The sequence below is a fragment of the Phasianus colchicus genome, chromosome 1 (assembly GCF_987193195.1).
Source record: "Phasianus colchicus chromosome 1, bPhaCol1.hap1.1, whole genome shotgun sequence".
Classification (NCBI taxonomy): Eukaryota; Metazoa; Chordata; class Aves; order Galliformes; family Phasianidae; genus Phasianus; species Phasianus colchicus.
The window spans coordinates 102,813,371-102,838,385 of NC_143436.1; the positions used below are offsets into that span (position 1 = coordinate 102,813,371).

The following is a 25,015-nucleotide window of genomic DNA, read 5'->3' on the forward strand; positions in this document are numbered from 1 at the left end:
ATTCAATTAAACTTTCTAAAATGTTAATGTTTCAATAGGTTTATATAGCTTGTTTTACTGAAACAGTTAATGTATATGTGTATTATTTTTTTTTTTTTTACAGATGCTCCAACGTTTCTGTCAAATCAAACTATGTATTTCTCTTGGGAAGGCAATCCCATCAATATAACATGTGAAGTGCTAGCAAATCCATCTGCCTCAGTTCAGTGGAGAAGAGGAAAATTAGTTCTACCAGTAAAAAATACAACACATCTGAAGACCTACAGCGCAGGAAGAAAGCTGATTCTGGAGGTGAGGCTTAAAATGGAAATCAGTTCAGTGACATTAACTAATTAATTTCTTCTTCAGCATGGCATTATTGCAGGTGTTATACTGTATGTGTAAGGTAAGATTTACAATCTAGTAAGTAAAGCTCTTGAAAACAAAACAAAAAAAGGGTGAACTGATTTATCTCCACATTTCTTTTGAACAGTTAGGAAATAAACCTAATTTACATAATATTTTTAGGTTTCTGCTGGCATTGAATGTAATTTGCATTTATGGCAAGTAAATAATGGCATAAGTATAAAATTAAACCATCAGGTTGAAATTTAAAAATTAAGTGACTTAATGGAAGGTGCTTGGCATATACAGAACTGTGTATTTGGCTTCAATTGTGACTATGGAGAAAGGTAAAGTGGTAAAACACTGCAGTTGATTTGGTGATTTGGGGGTCACAGGAGCACTGGAAAACAAAGAACTATGTTCCTTTCTTTTACATCAAATGTGCACTTGAGAAAATAAAGCCCAAGAAAGGGAGAAGACAAAGAATGGACTTTAATTTTCCAGCTACTGTATTATCTTGAATAAACAATGAACTGCTGAACAGTAATGCACAGCAAGCCATGGTCCTTAAATATTGCATAGAAGAGTGTCTGTAACCACTATCTCCATTTGTAGTCACACCTGTTACTGTGACTAGATATTCTCTCCTCACTGAATGTGAGAAGCGTTGAGGAAATTAGGTTTCTCTGTTGCAATAGGAAAATAGTTCAGAAGCTATAGGATTAATTCTGTAGAGGGGGGATGTACGTCAGATCCCAAGCGAGAGGTGTAGTGTGTACTGAAATAAAGTCATCTTTCTAAAGTCCCAATGAACTTGAAATTTCCTTTAACTATATTATTCTGTTGTTGCTTTCAGAAAAAGCATTACTTGTAATAGAAATGCCTAATTTTCCATGAGAAGTTAAGTGATTGTCTCATGGGAAATTGGGGCAGAGAAGAAAGACAGAATGTGCATCGTTATGTAATACAATGTCAGAAGAGCATAATGACATGAAATTTTAAAATAAATGACAAGTTGACATGCATATATGTTGATAACTCTGTTCATTTGTCTGATGAAAAATAGTCTTTGGTAGCAAATTGTATTCTGCTTTCTGGAGTTCTTAGAGAAACTAACTACAAGTTTTCAGATCTACGCTGTGTTGTGGGAAGAAGAAAGCAAGGAAATATTCAGTCATTCTAATAACTGATTCTTTGATTTGCCTGAGATGGCATAGGTAACTGAGTTTACTTGGGTTAGCTGAGTCTTGGTAACCATGCATGGTATGTACTTACCTCATCACATGTGAAGTACATCATATTAATCTCTCCTAATGACTTTTAAAAGTATTCTGGTAGCAGTCTGTCAGTTATTTTGATTTGATTGATAATGTTGTCAGTGTAATCTTAGTAATTCTGGTTAAAAATAAAATGACAGGTGACAAGGCGAGGGGAAGTGGCCTCAAGTTGCACCAGGGTAAGTTTAGGTTGGATATCAGGAAACACTTCTTTACAGAAAGGGTTGTTAAGCACTGGAATAGGCTCCCCGGGGAGGTGATTAGTCACCATCCCTGGATGTGTTTTAAGACCATTTGGATGTGGTGCTCAGGGATATGATTTAGTGGAGGGTTGTTAGAGTTAGGATGGTTAGGTTGTGTTGGACTTGATGATCCTTAAGGTCATTTCCAACCTGAGCAATTCTATGATTCTCTGCTTCTATGAAATTAACTGATGTAATTTAAGCCATAGGTTTTGGCCATCTGATTAAAAATTAAATTATACAGAGAAAAGAGGCAGTTAGTAACTTCACATTTCCAAAGCCGCAGCTTTCCATGAAATAATCTCTACAGTTCCCTTAAAGAAAATTTTGGACTGTCACTGAAATCTGTTGATTTATATAGATTGACACTTAATCCACCCTTTGGTGCTATTTTGGTATATCAATATAGATTAATATCACCTAGCAGAAATATTATTGAACCTCTAGTTAACTACAAAAAAGTCAAGTTTACAAAGATTTTATGATGCAGTTTTTCTTCCATTTTTCTTCTTTTACTCCTCCCTGGCAACTTATGGGTATGGAAACCCTTCCTTTTCCATCTTTTCTTGGGGTTTTGCAAATTAAAAAAGAAGTTGAAATATCTTCCTTGACATAGGGAACTCTGGTAATTTTTACTAACAATTTGCGCACAGGGTGTAAAAATGAAGATGCTACAAGAACACAGTTCTTACTATCTATCTTATTGTTGTTAAGCATGTATGTAGATTAACAGTAGAATTACAAGTTCTCTGTTCTTCATAAGTCTTGAACGGAGGTTGTATGTTTAAAAAGACATAGTCTTACCCTTGTTTGAAGTTGATCTTAACTTAAGTTCTTAACTTAAAGGAAATCTTTCAAGAGGCTTTACTTAACAACACAAAATATTCTTTACAGCCTGTAGTTTTTTGAGTTCTTTTCCATTCTTCTATCACCTGAACAGTTGGATGGGCTGGAATTCCAAGAAGACCCTAACTTACTGTGATATCCATTACCTTTTCTGTTCACGTCCATATTAACCTGAGTTTATAGTTGTCACATACCTATATCTTCTTTTTTTCTTCCTGAATGTCTAGTATGTCGTGAGTCTTGTAAACAATAAGCAGTAAAATGTGATCCTTGCAGTATTCGTAGGAATCAGCAAATTTCAGACCTACCATTGTTTAGTTCGGTCCAATACAAGCAAATATTATCTATCTTTGTGAACAAACGTTGCAGCTTATTAGATGATTTTCTTTCTTGTTCAGAAGTGAAATTATAAAACTGAATAACGTCTCCATTTCTCATTATTTAGTTTCCACATTTCAATTTGAAAAGAGGGAGTTTAACTTGAAAAATGATTAATTTAGATCTGTATTTTAAGGAATATCCTAGATAGGCTAAAGTAAGAACACATCTCAATGTTGATTTCACAGAACGTTTGCATTTCTGATTTTTTAAAAGAAATATACTTGCTTAAAAAGTAATACTTATGAATTGTATTCATTTTAAAGATTGCTCCTACATCTGACAGTGATTTTGGACAGTATAATTGTACAGCTACAAACAGAATAGGAACAAGATATCAGGAGTACACACTCGGTCAAGCTGGTAAGTTATAACTGTTCGTTTAAGTTCATTTAAACCTTTTTTTTCATTCTCATCACAATACACTTCAGACTTTTCTTTGTTTACTTTATTCCAATAGAATGCTTACAGTTAATTTTAATCCTCTAAAATTAGAGTAGCAGTACAATGTAAAATAAGCCTGATTGGACCGATGCTTGTCCAGCAAGCTTTGAGGTTTCCCAACATGTTGATCTACATTCTTAGGTGATGCATGTTGTTCCATTTTTAATGAATCTATGGAGTTATCATGTAGTTTACAGTAACAGAATTTCAACCAAAACAAATGTTTTACATCCCTTGTGATGCATTGCTATCAATCATTTTCTACATGGCACTTTAAGGTTGTACTACTCTGCTGACTGACAGTTGCACTTGAAGGGTAGAGGTGGAAATAAGGATTAGAACATTTCCAGTCTTGCTTTTTCTAGTTACATTTTTTGAAATAAGAAAATAAATTATTTAGATCCATTCTAGCAGGACCTTTTTGGGTGCATGCTGAAATGTTCATGTCTAATCACAGGGAGTCTCTCTTATACTACCTAGTATTTTAATTTTTTTAATACTGCTCAATAAGGTAATTATTTCCATTTCTTAAGAGCTATAAAAAATGGTTGTTTATTAAATTTCTTAAATATAAGCAATCACAGCTTTGAAATTTATTTCCATTATCTCTAAGGAAATAGTTACTAGCACATCATTTAGCATGAATACTACACTTTCTGTCTTTTGATGGTCAAAATGACTGAGCTTCCTCAAACAGGGAAATACAGTTTTTCTCTTAAGAAACAGCAGATTTTGATGTGGCAAGATTTGTGTCATCCAGGAGATCCATCCTCCTTTTGAGAACATTTTTTTAGTTACCCTATTACAAATCTGATCATCCTTTGATAGCTACATGTTACTAATGAATATATATATTGCATGTAAATATCCTTTGTCTCAACTGAATTCTGATTTTGTACAGTAAATTATTTATATTCTGCCTTACAAAACTCTCTCAAATTTAAGGACAGTCTAATCCATATTCAAAATCTTTTTTGCGTACGTGTATGAGAAAAGAATTTTTAGAAGAGAACAGGTTATAGAGTCTTCATTCATGTTCATTATCATTTACCTAGTTTGTCCCATTTGTTTCAGTGGATCTACCTGAAAAATGGTGTTTCTATAAAAAAGGCTAAAGTTAGGACTGTAACAGTTCATCAGTACTGCACATGGCTTTAGATGTATAAAATGAATTGTTTCTATAATGTTCAAAATTGAAGTAGTAAGAGAAAAACTCTAACTAACTATGATGTATTCTGTCATAATTTAAGAAATAGGCTCAGCCCTCTGAAAACTCAGGGCATGATTTTGTAAATATTAATGACTGGCATAGGATTCACAGAGTTGCATTAAATTCGTCATACTAGAAAACTGCACCTAAACCCCTAACTTCAGTCAGGTTACATCTATTTCTCTTCAACCTTGTTTTCTCTTTGAGTCAACACACGCATCTTTTGATTGAGCACCAGCATTTCCTCTATCTATCCTGGTGCACTAAGTGCTACAATGGCCTCTGGAGTATCATCCTTAAGGTTTGATATATGCAAGGATTCACTGGAAGAGAAAAGCAGTAAAAGGGCACTATGAAATCTGCTTAGGATGGTTTCTTTCAGTTCTTCAGAAACAGAAAGTATGCCAATGGAACTCTTTCTTAAAGCCACGAACAAAGATTTTAAGAAATGTAAGGAAAATTCCCTCTGGTGTCTTAGCTCCTGGGACAAAAGAAAATGATAAAATGAAGCAGTTGTGCGAATGAGAACAGAGGCAGTCAGATTCTGCTACTGCTTTGCTTTTTTTTTTTTTCATAAAGATGTGTATACATACAATAGCATCTCCGTAGATATTTTATAAGTATTAAATGATTCCTAGATTTGCAAAACAGTAACATGTCAAAACTCAGTGATACTACATGATGATTTTAGCTATGCATTTATTTCCTGCTTTTATAAATAATTGATCTTAATACAAAACAATTATCATCATTAATTGAAAAATAACATGATATTTTGATTATGCATTTTATTTCAGCTAAGTCTCACAGGAGACCCCCTGGAAATGCAACTGAGAGCAAATAACTCCAGTTCTAGTTTTCGAACAGCTTACTATTCTCTATTTCTAGAACAATTTGTTTAAGATTTTTCAGTCACTTCTACAGAAGATTTATCAGCTCTTTAGAAAATTATTTATTGAAGATATTAACAGAGTTAAATTAATACATATTTAGTGAAACTAAATGATAAAGAACTATGGGAAGTTACTGTGTTAAGCATTAGCTACATATGGACATTCATTTCATATGAAATGAAATAGAAAATAGAATAAACTCATATTTTGTAGAAATTATTGTGAACATAGACCCTTAATACAGCATTTGGTGTAATATTTGTATGACGTTTGAGAGTTTCAGGACTCCAGTATTCTAGATACTACTTACAGTAGTGTAACCCATAACATTCACAGTCCTGAAAGACTGACATTGTTAGTGTTTTTTCCTAAACACACTTTTTTTTTGGGGGGGGGAGAAAAAAAAGACAGCGAATAACAAATGTAGTTAACTACTAATTAAGCTAGCATCAACAGAAATACAAAATAGCCAGGAAGACAGAGGATAAAACCATCATTTTAACTACAGGAATAAAATGTTGAATACAGCTTTCTTCCTAATTAATGTCTACTGTTTTACTCCAGTAAATTAAGAAATCTTAATGACTGATATTTCACATGTTAAAAAGCCTATAAAATTTTCGTGCATTTAAATACAGCCTGGATTTCCATTGGCTTTGATTGTAAGTATTAATGCTAAGGTGTAATGTACTTTTATAGTGGATCTGTCAGGGAAAAATAATTACTATTTCCAGCTGGGAAATATTATTAAGCAAAGTATCCTGCTACAGTAAATTTTACAAATAATGATCATTTTATGAAATTGTTTTCTCTTAAAATTCTGGTGGAATGGCTTGTTGAATGTTTTGTTCCATTTTTCTGCTTTGGTTGGTTTTCAGCAGATTCAAACTGCTTTTTTTTTGTTGTTGTTATTTAATTAAATGCTGGCTGAAAAGCGATCATATGGCACAATACTGCTATCTTTCTTTCTTTTCCCCTTCTCAAGAAATTAGGCTTATTATTGACAGAAGAATATTTCTTTCACAATTTACACTTGCCTCTATGCCATTTTGTATGACAGAAGAACTGTGTCTGTTCACTCTAATTATACAAAGCTACTAAATTAGCCACGACTTCAGATGTTGTCATTTAAATCTTTCACAACAATTGAACTGTAACATATTCAAGGCATCACACTGAAAGGTTCTGACCATTACTTGCAAAGTGCTGAGAATCTTCAGTGCTTATTGAAGACCTTTTTAGGTATGTTCAGCACCTCAGTGGTAGAGTCAACTCCAAAAGAGTGACATACTCTTTCTTATTGCTTAAGCATTTAAATCTCTTTCTTAATAAGTATGAAATACAAAAAACACCACAGTCTTTTCCATTTCTTTCCACTGCAAATGAATTACCTCACATCACATCCACAACTTTTATTTTAGAAGTCTACTTATACTCTTTTTTTTCTCCATGACAGGCTTAGTCTATGACAAGCCAGGTGAGCTTGACAGATTGTCCCAATGGCTTTCAAAGCCTGAGGTGAGCACAGATATTCCTAGATTTACCCAGATATAGTTTAGTCATAGTTAATGTGAATTGTCAGTGTTTAGGGAAATGTTATAACAAGTAAAGCATATTTCATTTCTGTAACGATCTCAGTATTGTTATTTCAAATGCATGGGAAAGATAATAAATGAACTTCACAGAAGTCCTTTACCTTGTGGGTTTTTTTTAATCATTTCCTGTTCAAGGTATGATAATGTTGACCCATAAGTGACAAAAACTACAACATCAAATTTAACAGTTTACTTATCTGAATTTTTGATGCAGGTACTTTGGGTCTGGTTAATGTTTCTCCATATATTCCTGTTTTCACACAGGCAAAATAACATCAGAGAAGTTGAACTTTTTTTTCCCAGGAAAATGTCATAACAAAAAAGATGTTCTGTGCCCGAACAGTGCTTTTTGATCTTACTGACATTTTTTTAGGATTGCTGGGTTTTTTGTTTGGTTTGGTTTGGTTTGGTTGGTTTTTGTATAAATTGTACCTTGCTGCTGCCTAAACCCCATTTATTTTCATAAAATATAGACAGATCTCAAATGCAGATCTCAGTGCTAAAACTTGCCATACACGTCTTCTGAAGTAGCATCAAGTAAGGTATTTCTACTAGAAAAAGCACTGTAATATTTTCAATAAGCATGGAGTGAAACTGTTAATAAACAACGTTGTGGGTGGGTTTTTCTTTTTTTGCTTTGCGTGCATGTATCTTATTTTTATTTACTATTTATGTATTTATTTGCTAGCTGTGGTCCAGTTTCCTAATCCATTCCTTATTTTCAAGAACCCTCAGCGATTTGATTAAATAAATCTGTTGTAGCTGTCACCAGTGAAAGGCATCAAGGCAATATTCCTCATCTCTTTCCCTGCAGTGGTCCTGATACTACTTACATTCAGCATTTAGACATAATTACTTTCTCCGCGTTACACAACTGTAAGCTGCAGAACTGTATGTAGTTGGAACATGTTGACAAGAGATAAGGAGAAAAGAGCTAGCTGGAAGATAATTCTCTGACCTCACAACCTACTTCCACAACCTACTCCCACTCCATTACTTCTTTCTTCCATTTTTACTGCTAAACTCTCAGATGGAAAATTATTTTCTTCTGCAGAACTATCAAAGAAAAAGCTTTAAAAAAAAAATCTTCAGTGATAAAGATTTGGTCATTCATTAAATGTGTTGGATAAACCATAATAGACTTGAAATAGTATTTGCATGGCTGTGGAAATAAATACATACTCATAATTGTATGTGTATTTTTTTATCACCTGCAATACTATCCTTGGATCTAAACCAATTCTACTTAATTAAGGCCAATGGATCACAAAGTTCATTTGTGCTAACCTGCTTTATGCACTGAATACAAAATGTATTACGTGCAACTTCACACTTAATGCTATAGGATCTTTTTACTTTATTGTTTTAATTAATACTTTAACATCATACATGAACTCATTTTTTCTGCAGTATATTTTCTACTAGAGATTATATAGAGCTCATAACAGAGTATGAAAAAACTAGTTACTGTCTTTAGCTAAACTCTTAAAAGATTTGTTGGTTAATTTGACCTTAAGGGGAAAAAGAACAGCAAGCACCCACTGTTCTGCCCTTCCACATGTAGACTGAAGCATATACATACAGTCTTGCAGATTATTCTTTATTTGTGCTAATCATTGAGACAGAGCCCTACAATTGTAAAACAATATCATGGCAGTGCTCCAAATAATTTCAACTGATGGGACACACAGTTCAAATGCTGAAGTGTAGATCAGGAGCAGAGTGCTGTTTACTTTGCATGATGAAATTTATGCTCAGTGTAGAACTAGCAAATTGGATTCAGTTCATCATGCTGCTAATGATCTTTGGGAAAAAGCTGCAATTGTACATAGTCTGAAAGAGACAGTAGGCATTTCATTCTATCCCAACAGAGTTGCTATTACTTGTTCACTATTTTTGCTAGGAATTTGTCTCTTCTGTTTTCTTCTAGTTGTTCTTTACTGAAAATAAGATGCTGATATAGTTCAACTCTGAAAATCACATGAATGTTACATACACATATGTGGGTAGCCTGGATTATGGAATGTATATCTGAAATAGTATTGTGGATGCTTTTCACAATGAGTTTGAAGCATACTGCATTATGCTAATTATGCCAAATATTTTATTAGATTTTCACTGGATCTTCAGTTATTGCTTATTTCTAAACGCAACCATATCTTCATGTGGCATAAATCATTCTTGAATCTGCATTGGAGAACATAAAGGATTTTTAAGGATGTCTGCTTCCCAATGCCATACTTTGGATGTTAAATCATATACAGACATATAAATACAGGGAAAAAAGATTTCCTTAACGTGTTGAAATTCAAGCAGAGTGGATATATAAATAAAGTATGTTTGATTCACACCATTGACCAAAAAATTGTTTTGATCCAAACTGAAATAACAGTGAATTGACTCATAAAAAGAGCGTACAGAAACTAACATGAAACTAATCTCAGTGAAATTAAATATTCACTCAACCTTATAAAAAATAATTTGTTTCTATTTTCAATTCTTTCAACAACAGAAAAGGAAATAAAAATTTTTAGGAACTATTTGTAACAGTATTGGTATCCATAGCAGCTTCTAGCTCATAATTAAATGTCAAGGCCGTTCATCTTCTTTACTGGAGAGCCATATTCATCTTCCCACATGATTGGTATCTGCATGTCTCATACAGTACTATGTCGCTTCATTTTGCTATCCTGGACTGCTTAACTCACATACTAATGCTGGTTTTTTGCTGCTTCTGTCAGAACAGGACAAGAGGAATGTGTCCACGGGATGGTTCTTAAGTTACTGATGCTAGCAGGAATAAAACTTAGTGTTCTCAGCTGTAAGACAACCTGGAGGAGAGCAGTCACAATCTAGTATTAATTCTTGTCCTCTGAATTTGAGATCAGTGCTTATTTAGCAAGCAGCTCATATAGCTTATTCTTCTGTGTGATCACAGAAAAAAATAACATGGTTTTCGAACATGCTTTCCTTTTCTTGAAAAACAAACTTTTGATCAGTTTTGGTTTAAATTCTGGATGTCTTGATTATCTAAGTAAAGCATCCTATTAGAAAAGATTCAAAACCCAGTTAACTGTTCTCCTAGACACACAGAATACTGTGTTACATTCTGCCATGCTCTGTCTGACTATGAATGTTGAATTCCTTTATGTACAATAAAACAACTTCCGTAAGAAGAGTGGACTTTTTCTGCGACATCCTATATCTGAGTGATAGGAAACTTTCCTGGAATACAGAAGTGTTTGGGGGTTTGAATCCCTCAAGATGACATTTGTATTCTGCCCAAATTTTAAATTTCATGGAGCTATTTAGTTGTGTCCGCATAAATAAAACTGTGTTGGTTTTAACCCAAAAAGCACCAAGCACTGGAAGTTTCAGGAGACCTATTTTCAGAAATTTTAATTGTAGGAATGCCAAGAGGTATGATTCAGGCACTCAGCTCTGCAAGCGTCCAGAAGTTTTCTGGGAGAATATAGGTACCTGACTGTTAAAATGTTGGATAAATCCATGCTCCACCCCTATATAGTGTCTTTGCCAAGCGTCTTTTTCATGAGAATTCATGGATGAATGTGTTCTAAGGCCTGTTCTTGAGTATTTTATAACAATTTCTGGCTCATTTTCATTTAGGTACCAGTATTGGCTGAATTTCAGATTGATTCTTTTTATTCCCAACTGCCTAACAGCCCTTGAATAAAGACTGCATTTTATGTAAATTGTTGAATACCCAGTGACCTAATGATCAGCTTTGGCTCAAGCCCTTGCTTGTCTTCAGAACATATCTTCCATACCAGAGATACAAAGAAAATGCCACATCTGTAATTAGATATGCAAGTAATTGTGAAATGTATTAGAAGTGAATACTCAAGTGTTTCAAATTCTTGATCCTCTGTCTACAAAATTGAAATTCATCCTAGCATTTTCAATACTTTTTTTTTTTTTTTTTTTTTTTGTAATTGTAATGCTTTAAAACCTAGAACAATTTTATAAGTTAGCTTTTTGTCTTCTGTATAGTTAATTTGGATATACATTAAGAGTGAAATAATGTTTACGTTTTTGAAGATGTACTGACTGTGAGGTTGATTTTTCACCTTTATTTCATATTTAGTGTTTCAACTACAGACTACTACTATATTTCTCTAGTTCTTTTCTATTTTAAGAGCTATGCACTTACTTTTGACTTCAGAGAAAATGTGTTTCTTACATGCTATTATGAAAATTATTTCTTAAACTGAAAAGAGAAACCTTCCTCTAATATTCCTTGCTAGTAGCTTGGAATCCAATCTATCACATATCAGAAAAACAAAAACTTATGTTTTCAGCTGTACTTCAGTTTCAGAAAAATGGCCAAATGATTTCTGCAGTTTCTTGCCATAATCTTATTTAGAAAAATTCAGTCTCTGAATGATCTGTTTAGCTGTCATTGTCCTGATTGTTAAATTTTCAGTTTGCTATTCTCCTTCACATAATCATTTACCAAACAAACTCATCAATCAACATTTTCATTTGCCTACAACAAAGTTAACTATCAAAAAGATTATATTATAAAAGGCACACAAAAATGGAAAATATTTTTTGCATATCCTTACCGTACAAGAAAATAAATATATCTGTCTTACAGCTTAAGTGTTTACCTGAAGTGAACATCATTTCATCACATTCAGTAAGTTTTTTCTCCCTTCAAGATGCTAAGCAGACTTCTTGGGGTAGATTAGTTAGTTTAGATCTGTCTAGTTGCTGCTGATCATTAAATTGATGTTTGTACTTTTCTAGATGTGCCATCAAATCCTTATGGAGTACGAGTTTTAGAGTTGTCACAAACCACTGCCAAGGTTTCATTCACTAAGCCAGATTCACATGGAGGTGTGCCCATTCATCACTACCAAGTGGATGTAAAAGAGGTAGCCTCAGAAACCTGGAAGATTGTTCGCTCCCATGGAGTTCAAAGTAAGTTTACGAAAAATAAATGGAAATATTTTAACTGATAGAATATCAAGGGAAGATAATTCAAATGCGTGTTAATTGATTCTCTGTTTCTCCATTAGTCCTGGCTGTATCTCCACTTAATACCGGGTAGTCAGACCTTTCTGCACCAATTAGAAATCTTGCTCTGATCAATTATCAATTTTTAGTTTTACATAAGTTAGATGAACAAATGTACTATTATTTCCCATTTTTTCACTGTGTTTTCAAGTAGAGACAAAGAATATTTGTGAAGCTGTAAATTTCAAAGACAGTAGAAATCACAGAGGAGTTAGTTTGAGAATGCATATTACATACACAATTAAATTAAAATGTTGAGTAAGCTATTATGTGATGTTTTATCTGATTTGATTTTATTTTAATTACTGATTTTGAGCTACTTAGTAACCTTTGTACATGCCTGTCAGTATTCATTATACCTGTTTCAAAAGCAAATCTATACAGTATTGTTCAATAGGTGATGCAAAAATGCATTTGCTAGATATTTATTGACTGTTACACTGGTGGGAATACTAAAAATCAGTCCAGTTCACTACTGGATCTCTGCCTTCTTTGTATGTCTCTAAATGCAGAAAACAGTGTAAGCATACAAGAGTTCTTTAAGTACATGCCTTCCATCCATAATTTACACTTTGGCATTTTCAGCAGATAGTGCAAGTCAAAGTAGTCCCAACAGTGTTCTGATTCATACAGCAGGAGGTGAATTGTTTTGGAGCTATCACCACACTAAGGGGATCATAAATGTAGTAAATGATCTAATGTGTCATCACATCACATGAGCCACACACAAAATCTCTGCACTGAGTATGATCCAATGAAAAAAATAGAATTGTTTCAAAGAAACATACATGTAATTAACAAATACTCAAAACAACATGACTTTTTATCTTTTCTTAACTATATTTGGTAACTGTAACGGTAGTACTAGCAGCATTCATTTTAGGTCATTATAATGTGCATTTTTTCAGTACTAGGGGACCAAAAAGAGGACAGTAAGTTTCCTCTAGTGGCAAGGCATACACATTAATCGGTATTACTGTGCCTCTTTTAAGATTATGTTTCAAAATGTATTCAAGTTTTCTTTCTCTTAGCTGTTTTTTTCAATGAATTGACAGAAAGTTTCTCTGATGACAACTACAGTGTACCACATAATAAAACTTGTGGTAACCTGTCTGTGTAGTAGGCTGCAGTGTTCTGAAATGAAGACTAGCCAGTGCTACCGTGCTTAATTTAAATGCAAAATCAGAATGACAAAAAGTCTTCAGTATTAACTTTGTACAACAATATACTGACCTTAGTCCTCATGCTTTTCTATTATTGAAGTTTATGTTCATGAGATTTGTAAAAAGATTGATTGTGTAGAAAAGATGTATAACTTCACGAACTTCTATTACCAGAGTTGCCTCTTGCTGATTTCTTCAAAAGTTCACAGCTTTTTGAAATATTCTATCAGCATTACATGTCCTGAGATGTTGCCTACAGCTTATTATGGAGTTTGCTGTATCACATAATTTCATCTGCTTGGAATTACTTTAGTACAGTGTCTGATTGTACTGGAACTTATTTTGCAGGTGGGAAGCAGTGTGACAGATACAAATGCCTTCAGTAGTTATGAACACAGTACCTATGTGAAGTAGATTTTTACAATCTCTGCCCCCATTCTCACTGCAATTAAAGACAGCTTAATTGAGAAAAAGACTGTGTTAGTTCCTACATGCTGTCACATCTTCTCCATTGTCTTCCTTTTGTGCCATTCATCATACATCCATTTTTTCTTTTTCCTCATCAGTAAGTTTTCAGAGTTTTTATCTTACCTCAAATCAGTGCTTTCATTTTAATTCCATTGTCTTCTAACTAGCACTGAGAGTTTTTTGGGAAAAAAACAAAAAACAAAATAAATCACACTTTTAAAGGTAACTCATTACAGTATGTGTGATTAGAGACTCCTCTAAGTGATGGCAGAAAACTAGTAATCATAGAAGGGACCTGAAGAATCATCTTCGTCTACAAATAGTTGGGCAACAGGAATAGATATTGAAAATGTGAACTTTACTGAGAGAATGGTGGACAGTGTTAAAAATTCATCACAAATCCATAATTAATACAGCCTGTTTTGAGAAATCTCTTTCTCTATTCTCCTGCACAGAAAAATTGAGATTATATTGTCTATATTTCTCTGAATTTATTTCTGAACTACTTTAGAGATCAAAAGCTACTTCAAAATTTCAAACATTGGCTAAGCAGGAGACATCTTTTTTTCTAAATACACCACGCAGTAGCATACAGAGTAGTACAAAGAAATCAAAAGAGATCAAAAAAACATTTATCATAAGTTGTTGAAGATATTTCATGAGTTAAAAATGTTTCTAATGTGTTATATAGACACAGCAGAAAAACAAGTTATGTTGCCAAAACAAAGACTGAGCAGTCCAGAGGAGAAAAAAATCTTCCAAATGGAGATGTTGAAAAACAGTATTAAAATCTTTTTTATGAGAGTACTGATAACCGTAACTGGAACCTTTCTGAAAAATTAAACGTTTTTCTATTTCCTAAGCATTCATAGAGTTTCAGGAAGTTTTCTAAAACATCTGCTTAAACCTTGCTTAATTTTTTTTAGCCTATTTACGTTGTCCTTACAGAAAACACTGAGATACCCTCTTCTAAATCTGTATTTTTGGTTCATGAAAGAATTTTTAATGACGGTTTTGTTAGAGTGAAGACTTGTAATTTTCTTTATGCGTTCCTAAAACATTTCTAATACTTCTAAGTCTTTTGATTGATAAAAATATTACATGCTTTGAGACGGTTTCTTATTGTACTTAAGTAGGTAAGATCCATATTCGTGCTGTATCGTAGTATTTGGCCTGAGGGAGAGGGATACATACTGACAGTCAGTGTCCCATATTACTATCTGTAGTTGAGTCATTGTAATTTCCATACTTGGTCAACATTATATAATTGAAAGCAAATCACTGTTTTCTTCTGTTCAAATTTTTCAGACAGATTTATGGTTAATATTCAGATATAAATGCTTTTACACAGGGACAGTTAACTGCTCTCACAACTCAAGTCATGATGCAAACTAATCATGAGTCATGACTATTTCCCAGCAGCCAATGATAAACCATGCTGCAACTTTATAGAAAGTCTTTTTATCAGTCTGATTTAAATCAGGAGTGATAAAACAGCACTGCAGCCACTTCTTGCCACAGTGTAGTCAATGGGTGAATTCCAGGGCTGTATTTTAACAGGGAGAGGCAGAAGATCCTGCATTCTTTAGAAAGTAGCACCCAAAAGACTGTTACTCTTCTAGTATGAGACAGTATGGAGACTGTCAAGATTAAACTGGGTTTTCTGGTCCTTCTGTACTGTGACCAGAAGCAGCAATGTAGTTGTCTTTGTACAGCCAGAAAGAACAACCATAAACTGCTAAAATGTATGATGGATGTATTTTAAATGAAACAGACATCTATCTTGACAATGTTGCTGCAGAATTTAGTTTTTAATTAAAGTGTTACCAAATGATTCATAGATGTTTGAAAAAGTTGTTGAAAGGAATTGCTACTAACACTATCAAGTCATTAATTTTCTCACGATCATTACCCAAAAAACATGTATAAATCCTTCTAGAAGTAGGATTATAACTGTTTTTATTTATATGAAAAATACTAACCAAAGTTGTTAGACATTCTTATAAGTTCAATCAGGAAAATCATGTAATACAAAATAAATTCTGTGCCAATCTGTTCAAACAGCTTGCAGTTCTCTTCATCTGAGATGCATGCTGCCCGTTTCTTCAAAGACTCCCTCAGAAGATAACTTTTTTTTTTCAAACTGTACTAGTTTTAGATATTTTCGGATCAAGTTAAGGAGAGAATCGCAGGATTCAGGAGCTGTATCTGCTTCTCTATTCCCTCTCCTTTGTCTTTTATAATGAAGATTTCATTTGAAAGGCTGTGCTGATTACAGCTATTGAATGTGAGCACAGAAAGTGAAGCAATCATTCTGATACACCAACCTCAGGCTATTTAAGGATTTAAAAGTCATAATCAACACTAGCATAGTTCACCAAGAGATCAGTGAGCAAATGGTAGCCAGATTTTCCTACAGTTGTTGAATGTTCTGTTGAATATGCAAACTTTTGTTACCTTCAACCTTATGGCCAAAGGGCACGGTGGGACTCCCTGTTGGCCAGTGCTCTGGGGGACCTAACATGGCCTGAAATTAGGTCCCATCCCACAGTCCCAGCCTGCAGCAGTGCAGCCGGAGGAGCCTCTTGGAACCTGAGACCAGCGTTCAGCTGAGGCTAGACTGGGACATGGCCTGCAGGTGGCCCAGGCTGGGAAGAGGCATGGCCAGGCAGGGCAGGGCTGGAGGGAGCTGGATTGTAGCCTTGCTGCAGCTCATCTGGGGCTGGGCCTGGGCAGGTAGGAGAGCCCAAGGGCAGGGGGTGGCAATTCCAGATCTGGTATTTTATTTTTTTAATTTTCTATACCAATAAGAAAGTATACATGTAAGTAAATCTTACCTCAATCTTTATAATAATAAAAAAAAAAAAACATTCAGAACGTTTTAGAATGGGGTAATACCATTTTCTCTGTTTCTTTTTAGTTTTTGTATGTTTTTGTATGTTATTTCCAAGCATATGACCAAAACTGTGATCTGTATGTGTATGTGCAGCTCAGGTTTTTGGGTCAAACTACTGAAATTTGTTTTCTGTCTTTAAGCAAGGCTTTTTGTTAGTTATCAAACAGACATTGTTTCAGAAGATGCGAAGAGCTTACGATGTATGATTTTCTGCTGAGATTTCAGAAACACAAATACAAAAGAATTTATTTTTTTTAATGTTAAAATATAGCAATTATGATGTCTTGTTATTGTCCTTGGGGAGGAAATGTAATATATAGGTCATTATCATTCTCATATAATACATCTTAGATTGTAGGTTTTGTACTACCTACTTCTTTTATAGTGAAGTGTGAAAGTGCATCCAATTGATTATTGGAACAGTTACTGATAGCATAGCAATGCTTCACCATTAAACTTGGAAGGCTTTCAGATGGACTCTTGAGAGATATGAAGCCCATATAAATTAATCATTTTATTAATGCATTTAATGATTAAGTAAAATATATCAGCATAATTTGTAGATCAAAGAAATTGCAAATATTTTGGTAGTGTAAGTCAGCATTCAAAATTATTTTAATACATGAGAATCTTCAAGACAGTAACATCTATTGCACGCTGCTAGAGCAAAAGGAAAAATAAGTTCATTAGCTAGTTGCAGTGGGAGAATGTATTTTTAAGAAGTATTTGTAAAAAAACTTAGAGGATCATTCCCTATATCAGATAATAATGATATGATTGCTGCCCCTAAGCACATAGGATTTCTTTTCAAAATAAACTGGATATTTGTCTTGATTGAAATTTAGCTTTCACAATATAAACAAGCTTTGAAAATTACCAGAATTTGGGAACTTGTGTGTATATATATGTATATATATATAAGCTAAAATGGAGCAGGATGAAACTACAAATGACACGAATAAAATGACCTTAGTTTTTATAAATGGAAATTTTGGGGATAAGATATCTTGATACAATTTGCTACATGTTATACAACTGGAAAAAGTTAAAGAATAGATGCAATTTATGAGCAATATAGATTACATTTAAATGAAAGTGTTAAAAGACAAACCTTTTATCCAAATTAGTTTGTGTGTATGTCTGCATATATGTAAGTTATTCATGTCTCCCGTTTGATCTCCATACTATTCTTGATCTCACTCCACTTTAATCTTGGGTTTAAAAGTCTCGTGTGGGTAGAAAGGTTGATGAGAAATAAATGTCTTATAGAAAAATGCATGGACAGATTAGGGAAACCGCAAAGTGAAAACTGCAAAGGGAAAGCTATGTTTAAGTATTCCAGGTTTTTATTCAAGAGAATGAAATGTGCTTTTCACATTCGTAGGCAAATAAGCTGTCATAAGAAGTGAAGAAAACCCAGACAATTTACTTCATATTGCAAGTTTATAACTAAAAGCAACGTGAATATATATATATAACACCAATATCTGAAGCTGCACTTCAATAGTTTATAATTCTGTGCTTGCAGTTTCATTTAGTCAAACAGTCAAAGCTCATTGTGAAGCATGATTTATGTTGAATGTTTTAAAAAAGGAACATCTGAAAATTTGTAACAACAAATGCAGTATGCTTTCACAGAATCACAGAGTCACAGTAACACCAAGGTTGGAAAAGACCTACAAGATCATCCAGTCCAACCATCCACCTATCACCAATAGTTCTCACTAAACCATTTCCATCATCACAAAATCCAAACATTCCTTGAACACCTCCAGGATCAGTGACTCCACCACCTCCCTGGGCAGCCCATTCCAGTGCCTGACCACTCTTTCAGAAAAGTAGTATTTCCTAATGTCCAGCCTGAATCTCCCCTGGCGCAGCTTGAAGCCATTCCCTTTAGTTCTATCACCAGTTACATGAGACCGACCCCCAGCTCACTGTAAGCTCCATTCAGGTATTTATAGAGAGCAATAAGGTTTCCCTTGAGCCTCCTCTTCTCCAGATGAAATAATCTCAGCTCCCTCAGCCGCTCCTCATAAGGCCTGTGCTCCAGACCCCTCACCCATTTTCATTGGAAGATGTACATAGTGAATGTATTTAATAAAGAGTTAAATGGAGAATCAGTTATTCCAAATATTTTTCACCTGATGTTCCTCTATTTTTTTACTGCTTTGCTGATAAATCTTGCCTAGTCTGAATTTAGACCTTTTCAAGCTTTCTGTGATGGTACACTCTCAAGTAGATTTGCAGTGAACATGCTGATCCAGGGTACAGGTCTTGCTGATCTGGCTTCTAAATGTAAAATCACATTTAAAAAAGTGTTGTGCAATGCAATATTGGAAATGAATAGCTGATAAGTGGGACACGTGGTGCAGCTGCAAATTTTGCCTTTCAAATCAGTATTGTATTCATTTGCATCCAGTTTACATTGCCAATGTGCTTACAAAAAGGTACAGTAAATTTTTGGAATATTTATGCATAAAACTTCATCTGCATTTTGTAATATAAGCTGGATAAGTGTTATTAGGGGACAGAATATTCCTTAAGCATTGTCAAGGTCATCAAATGACAGAGTAACTTTGAATGGAGTTTTCCTTCTATCACACACAAGAGCTGGCAACAAACAGATAGCTTAGCCTATATGTGTTACATTTTATGGTATCGTTAAATGAAACTGCTTTTGTCACTTTTCTTCTCCCTGCTCTTTTCATTCTCTTTTGGCAAGCTGGAAAGTATAGCATGAAGGAGTAGGATGGAAACGAGGAGGAAAATCTATGAATGAAAATTATCTTGCATGCAAGAAGCATGCTAGAATTGTTGAAATTGTATTCATGACAATTTAGTCATGAATAGTCTTGAGGTGGCTTTTTTGTAGTGGTAAAAATAATTATGAAACATCTATTTGAAATCACATTTTTGTTCTTTTGCTTTTCACCCTAATCCAGAGTTGATTCTAGCCTTGATATAAAACACAGAATATATTTAATACATTTAAAAGCTAGGAGAAGTCTAACAACTTTAGAGTCCCATAATCAGTGGGATTCCATTTTATCCTTAGGGGAACTTCTTTTATTTTCTGGGTTGTCTCACAGTAAACATTGCTTTTAGCCTTGAAGAGCATTGGTAATGAGAAAAAAATGGGATAAATGAAATGATGTAAATTATTTTAACAATGGTCTTAATCGCTCTTCTTCAATGAGATTAATAGTTATTGCTCCACGGCATAATGCAGTATAGCATATTAACTCAGTAAAGTACTACTTACTTTAAGAGACTTAACTGTTGTCTCTGTGTGTTCATACTGTCAATCCTGCATCAGTGTCCTGGAAATTTTTTCTATAGAAGAATTTTAAAATTAATACATACAGAAAGTAAATTTGATTTATAGAAAGATTTAATTTCACAGGATGTTATATTTAGCAGTAAGTGTGAATTTTATGTAATTTCTCCAATTAAAATGGCAGCAATAACAGTCATAAGTATTTGATAATGAACCTTCATGCCTATGTACTGAGAACATTAGTAATATGCTAGAAAGCATTTTGAATAATACTTTCTTTTTGCGTAAGTAGGGGAATACCAAATAACAGTCCAAATCCCCATTTTATTCTACTGTTTTCTTGTCTTGTAAAACATTTTAATTGCATGTGATCATCTATTTCGTCCATCTGTCGGCTTTAAAATCCTTGCATTAATAAGTGAAGGATAGTTTTATAGAAGAAGAGAAAACTGGACTCAAAGAACTAAAATGTTTTTCTTCTTAAGTTTATATAATCTTGTTCCGCCTCTTGCCTGAAGCAGGAATAGTGACAGTTTTGGATCAGGTCAGGCGTGGCTTTGTCTAACCTTGAAGAGGAAGATTCCTCACCCTCTTCTCTTGGTGAAATCTGCTTAGTGCTTCATTATTCTCCCATTGATTAAGCTTTTCAAATATCCAGTTTGAATATGCTTAAGCTACAGCTTCTGACTGTTGAGAATAGTCTCACACTGCTGTTTGTGTGTCACTCCTTGGCCTCTTCACCAGACCAAATAAGCCTCAACATCTACTTGTCACTCTTATGTCCTAGGCTGTTCTTGGTTGCTGTCTGCTGGATCCTCTCCTGTTTCTTATTGTTCCTGGACACCAAGTGTTGCCCCCAAGTCCTTTAGTTATCTTATATCCAACTGAGGCTTCTGCTGAGTATCATTTTAGTGCCTGCATGGGTCAATATCAAAATAGTATCTGACATGGAAATGCATATAAAGCAAAGGTATGGAAGTGGTTTCCTCTACTGTGGAACTGAATTGCACCCACTGACATTCATTGACACTTTCTGAATGTTTCTGGAGACCAAACAATGGATGTGAGTGCTGTGAGGTAGTAGTAGATGGTGTGTTTCATCGCTGGTGAAAATGCATACCAAATGGTGGTGACTGTTGAAAAATAGTATTTTGAAGCTGAGAATTTGCTCTCAAATAGGGTTCTTGTGCTCTTTTTATCTTTTGTCATTTCCATGGAAATAAATAGAAGGCATTACTTTCAACAGAAGTAGATAACTAAATCCTTAATCTTCAACTTCCATATGATCTAACCAGGGGTATTGATTCCATATTTGAGCAACATCCTACAACATGAAAATGTTTTATTTCATTCAAGTGTCAACCATGTAGTTAATAAGAAAACTATTCTAAACTTAGAGTGAAAGCACTATTCTTCCAGCAAATTTAATCTAGAATAATGGACAAATGAATGTAACTATGCATAGAGAGCTGAATTTTGAAGTTGAGATTATTTATTCCATCTGACCCCTGTACTCACAAAGTAGGAGAAAAGGGAGTGATCAGTTGCATATTTATTTTACAGGAGGCTGAAATTGCATAGGATAGAAAGCAAGAAAAAAACTCTCAGAATGCACAATGTATTGGAGTTCCCATAGGCTTTATACATTCCTGTCCTTTGGGCTAGGGTATGGCATGCTATTATCTGAGTCATCTGCAGCTTTGTTGGGTTAGAGAAAAGAGCAACAAAGAAAATTTGAAGTAATGAACAACTGAACTATAAATGCCTCAAGGAACTGTATCCAATCTGCAAGAGATATTTTGATAGTAATCCAAAAGGATTTTGCCATACCTTGAAAGCAATGGAGAGTACAAAGCATTTTATCCTAATGAAAGTAAACTTGGCATAATTTTTTTTGAAGTTAGAATGTGCTTAGTTTTAAAAATCCGAAGAATCTAAATTCTGTTTTGCTGGTGAGAAGAGCCCAAATCTGCCAGAGATAGATCCTAGTTGCACAGGATTGTTGATAGAACAAAAGTCTGTGAGCAGTGGTGATGCAAGTGGCAGAATTTGATCATAAAACATTCTCTATTGTCAAATAGATATAACACAACAGTTTAAGTACATATATATATTTAATAAGGGATATTTTAAAAAGTGGGAGTACTAGTGTCTTTTGTAGCTTAAAAATTTTTCATTCAGTTAGTAGCTTCCCTTTTTTTTTGTTTAACATTAGTTTGTGTAAAAGCATCGTTTGAGAAGCAATTCATGGAAGTACATTACTATTTTGAAACAGGTTATGTGAGCAGTTTATTGGTATAATAATCTATCTCTGTAATTGGTTTTGTTCCAGGAATGCTTCTCTTAATTTTTTTTTTTTTTTTCCTAAACTGTGTGCTACACTGCAATTTAGATTAAATATGAAAGTGATTTAGATTAGATACAGAAAGAAACTTGCTTTATAAGTAAATAAACTAGAAAATGAATATGGAATTATAAACTCTTCTAAACATAACCTGTTCACTGCTACCTCATAAGTGATGTAAAATGACAAAATCCTTCTTCTGAATTTTGATCCAGTGTATTCGAAACCATGTTGTCAGATCACTAACATGCCATTTACTGGGGGCATTGTAATTGCTTACTTCATTTTCATTAATATTTCATTAATATTAGTTTCATTATATACAATTGTACATTTTATAACTATAATTCCCCCACTAGATTGTTTCGATTTCTTAGTTTTATTTCAATGAAAATAATTACCAAAGTAATCTCTTGGGTAACTGTATGTAGCTGTTGTTACTCCTGGTTTAATTTGTACACCTGACACCTCAGAATCCTGCCCAGTAAAAATAAATATGACATGAGAACAGGAGCTTGCTTTTGGGACTGATAATAAGTTGCTTTTTAAAATGAAGTCCTTATATCAACTGCTGTGAACTATTTTCTAATAAAAATAGTAATGATATTGAACACTATTAATTATATTAAATATGTATGATCTACAATACTACATATTTTATTCACAGTTGATTACTTATATTCAAAATGAACTAAGGAGCTACAACCTTTATTGCAAAAGAATACAATAATTATATGTTACAGTGCAAGAGGGATGGAAAATTATGACAAAGCCATTCTCTGATTTTTAAAATGATTATTTTCTTTTCTGAGCATACATATGAGGATATAGCTTAGAGCTTGATCCGTCTCCGTCTGTACTTACGGAAATTATTTCAATAATTTCTGTAGCAGAAGATTGGCTACTACTGTTATTTTCATATAATGTACGACTTGAAATATTTTCATTATTGAAGTTCATTTCTTTATGTTAATTGCATTCTGACATTTATGGACAGATGTTGAATCAGTATTTATAAAACTGATTGTTCTTCAGGCAAGGCAGACAGATGGAGCTGAGGCAGTGTGACTGTTTTTGCTTATAAATAAACATGTTGCATGTTGTGTAGCAAAAACACTTTCATGTTACTTTTCCTGTATTTCTCCACCAGTGGCAAGTTCTAACTTTATTTGGCCATCATTTCTGTTAGCTAACTCTGTAAGCCTCAGATAGAAAAACAGCTTTTATAGTCCTCCTATTGTGCATACAGTAGATGAAGCCGTATTGCTCATCCCAGAAGACAAAGGTTCTGGGAGTTCTTCACAATGTGCGACATCTACACAAGAAGTCTGATACATACATACTGGAACTTAATGCTGTTCTACCACAGGTTCCTTACTGCTCTGCTCATATGTACTACTACCATAGGTTCCTTTCTGCTCCCCTCCAGCATCCATTTCTTCTGTCCTTAAAAGAAAATGTGTTATCACTGCAAAGAGAAAACTGCTTTAAGCTCCATAAAAATGCTATTCATTTTTTTTCTCTGAAAAAGATTCAGGTATTTGCAGGGAACACAGTTTTTTCCTTGAGAGTTGTCATAAATGCGTAAAAGGATCAACAAAATTTTGCTAAATAAAAACACTCCACTTACTAATCTGCAAGATATTCATTCTGTGTAGGCAATGGAAATTCAGACTAAGAGGAAAGAAATAGGAAAAACCCATCCTAGAATCTGTAATGCTTCCTTGGCAGAAATGTTGCACTGCTGCCGTTATCTGAAATATTTATGAGTGAATATGATATTTCAGCATTGATCTGTATCAGCTACTTTGTTTCAAAACAGTTTTATGTCCTACTTCAGTTAGAGCTGACATCCTCAAGGGATTAAAATCAGGACTAGGAGTAGAACATTGTTCTATGCAACAAGTATCTCTCCAGGGAGTATTGATGCAATATGTCTGTTAATTAACCTCATATAAGATCTGCTTTGGGATTAGTGTAATGTAACTGCACTATTAGATCCTTAACCTTCTTTACTTTTGTGATGTTTTATGTAATATATGACAGTCCTTAGAAGATTTCTGAGCTAGATTTCCTTTGGTGAAAAGACAGTTTAGTATGCAAACCATTTCCCATGTCATCGTTCACGAGTAAGGCAATGTAAACAACCTAACTCTGAACTAGAAAAGCAGCTGGTGATTTTTACCTTGTTTTCATTCACTTGGTTTTATGATACAATTTATTTCACAATGAATCTTGTGTCAGATGTTATTTTCCTACAGTTCATCTTGATAATAATTGAAATTTTAATATTCTACAATAAAGCTTTCCTAGCTGAAATATGTACAGTCAGTATTTGAAATAGTTTGACTATTCAGTTCTGAATTTTTACCTGTCTAGTGTGCCTTTTTTGATGACTTCTTTTTGTACTGCATTCATCCTTTAATGTTTCAGATTTGTTTGCAAATTAGAATACTGCATAATGAAAAGTAAGGACATAAATACTACTTACGCTTGAGAAGTCTTGACAGAGAATAGGTTGATATGAATTTTATTATTTGATAAGTTTTAATTTTTTGTGGTCATTCTGGATTTTTAAAATTATTTACTATGAAAAGGAAAGGTTGTTCCTTTCA

General features: G+C 33.9%; 1 protein-coding gene across 1 annotated transcript in view; it reads left to right on the forward strand.

The window, feature by feature from the left end:
* Nucleotides 1-25,015, forward strand: part of NCAM2 (neural cell adhesion molecule 2) — a 259,676-nt gene that overhangs the window by 189,455 nt on the left and 45,206 nt on the right. Inside the window, exons 10-12 of the mRNA XM_031612506.2 lie at nucleotides 104-291; nucleotides 3,334-3,430; nucleotides 11,980-12,153. Of these exons, the coding sequence (XP_031468366.2) occupies nucleotides 104-291; nucleotides 3,334-3,430; nucleotides 11,980-12,153 (459 nt within the window). The remainder of the gene's footprint in view (nucleotides 1-103; nucleotides 292-3,333; nucleotides 3,431-11,979; nucleotides 12,154-25,015) is intronic.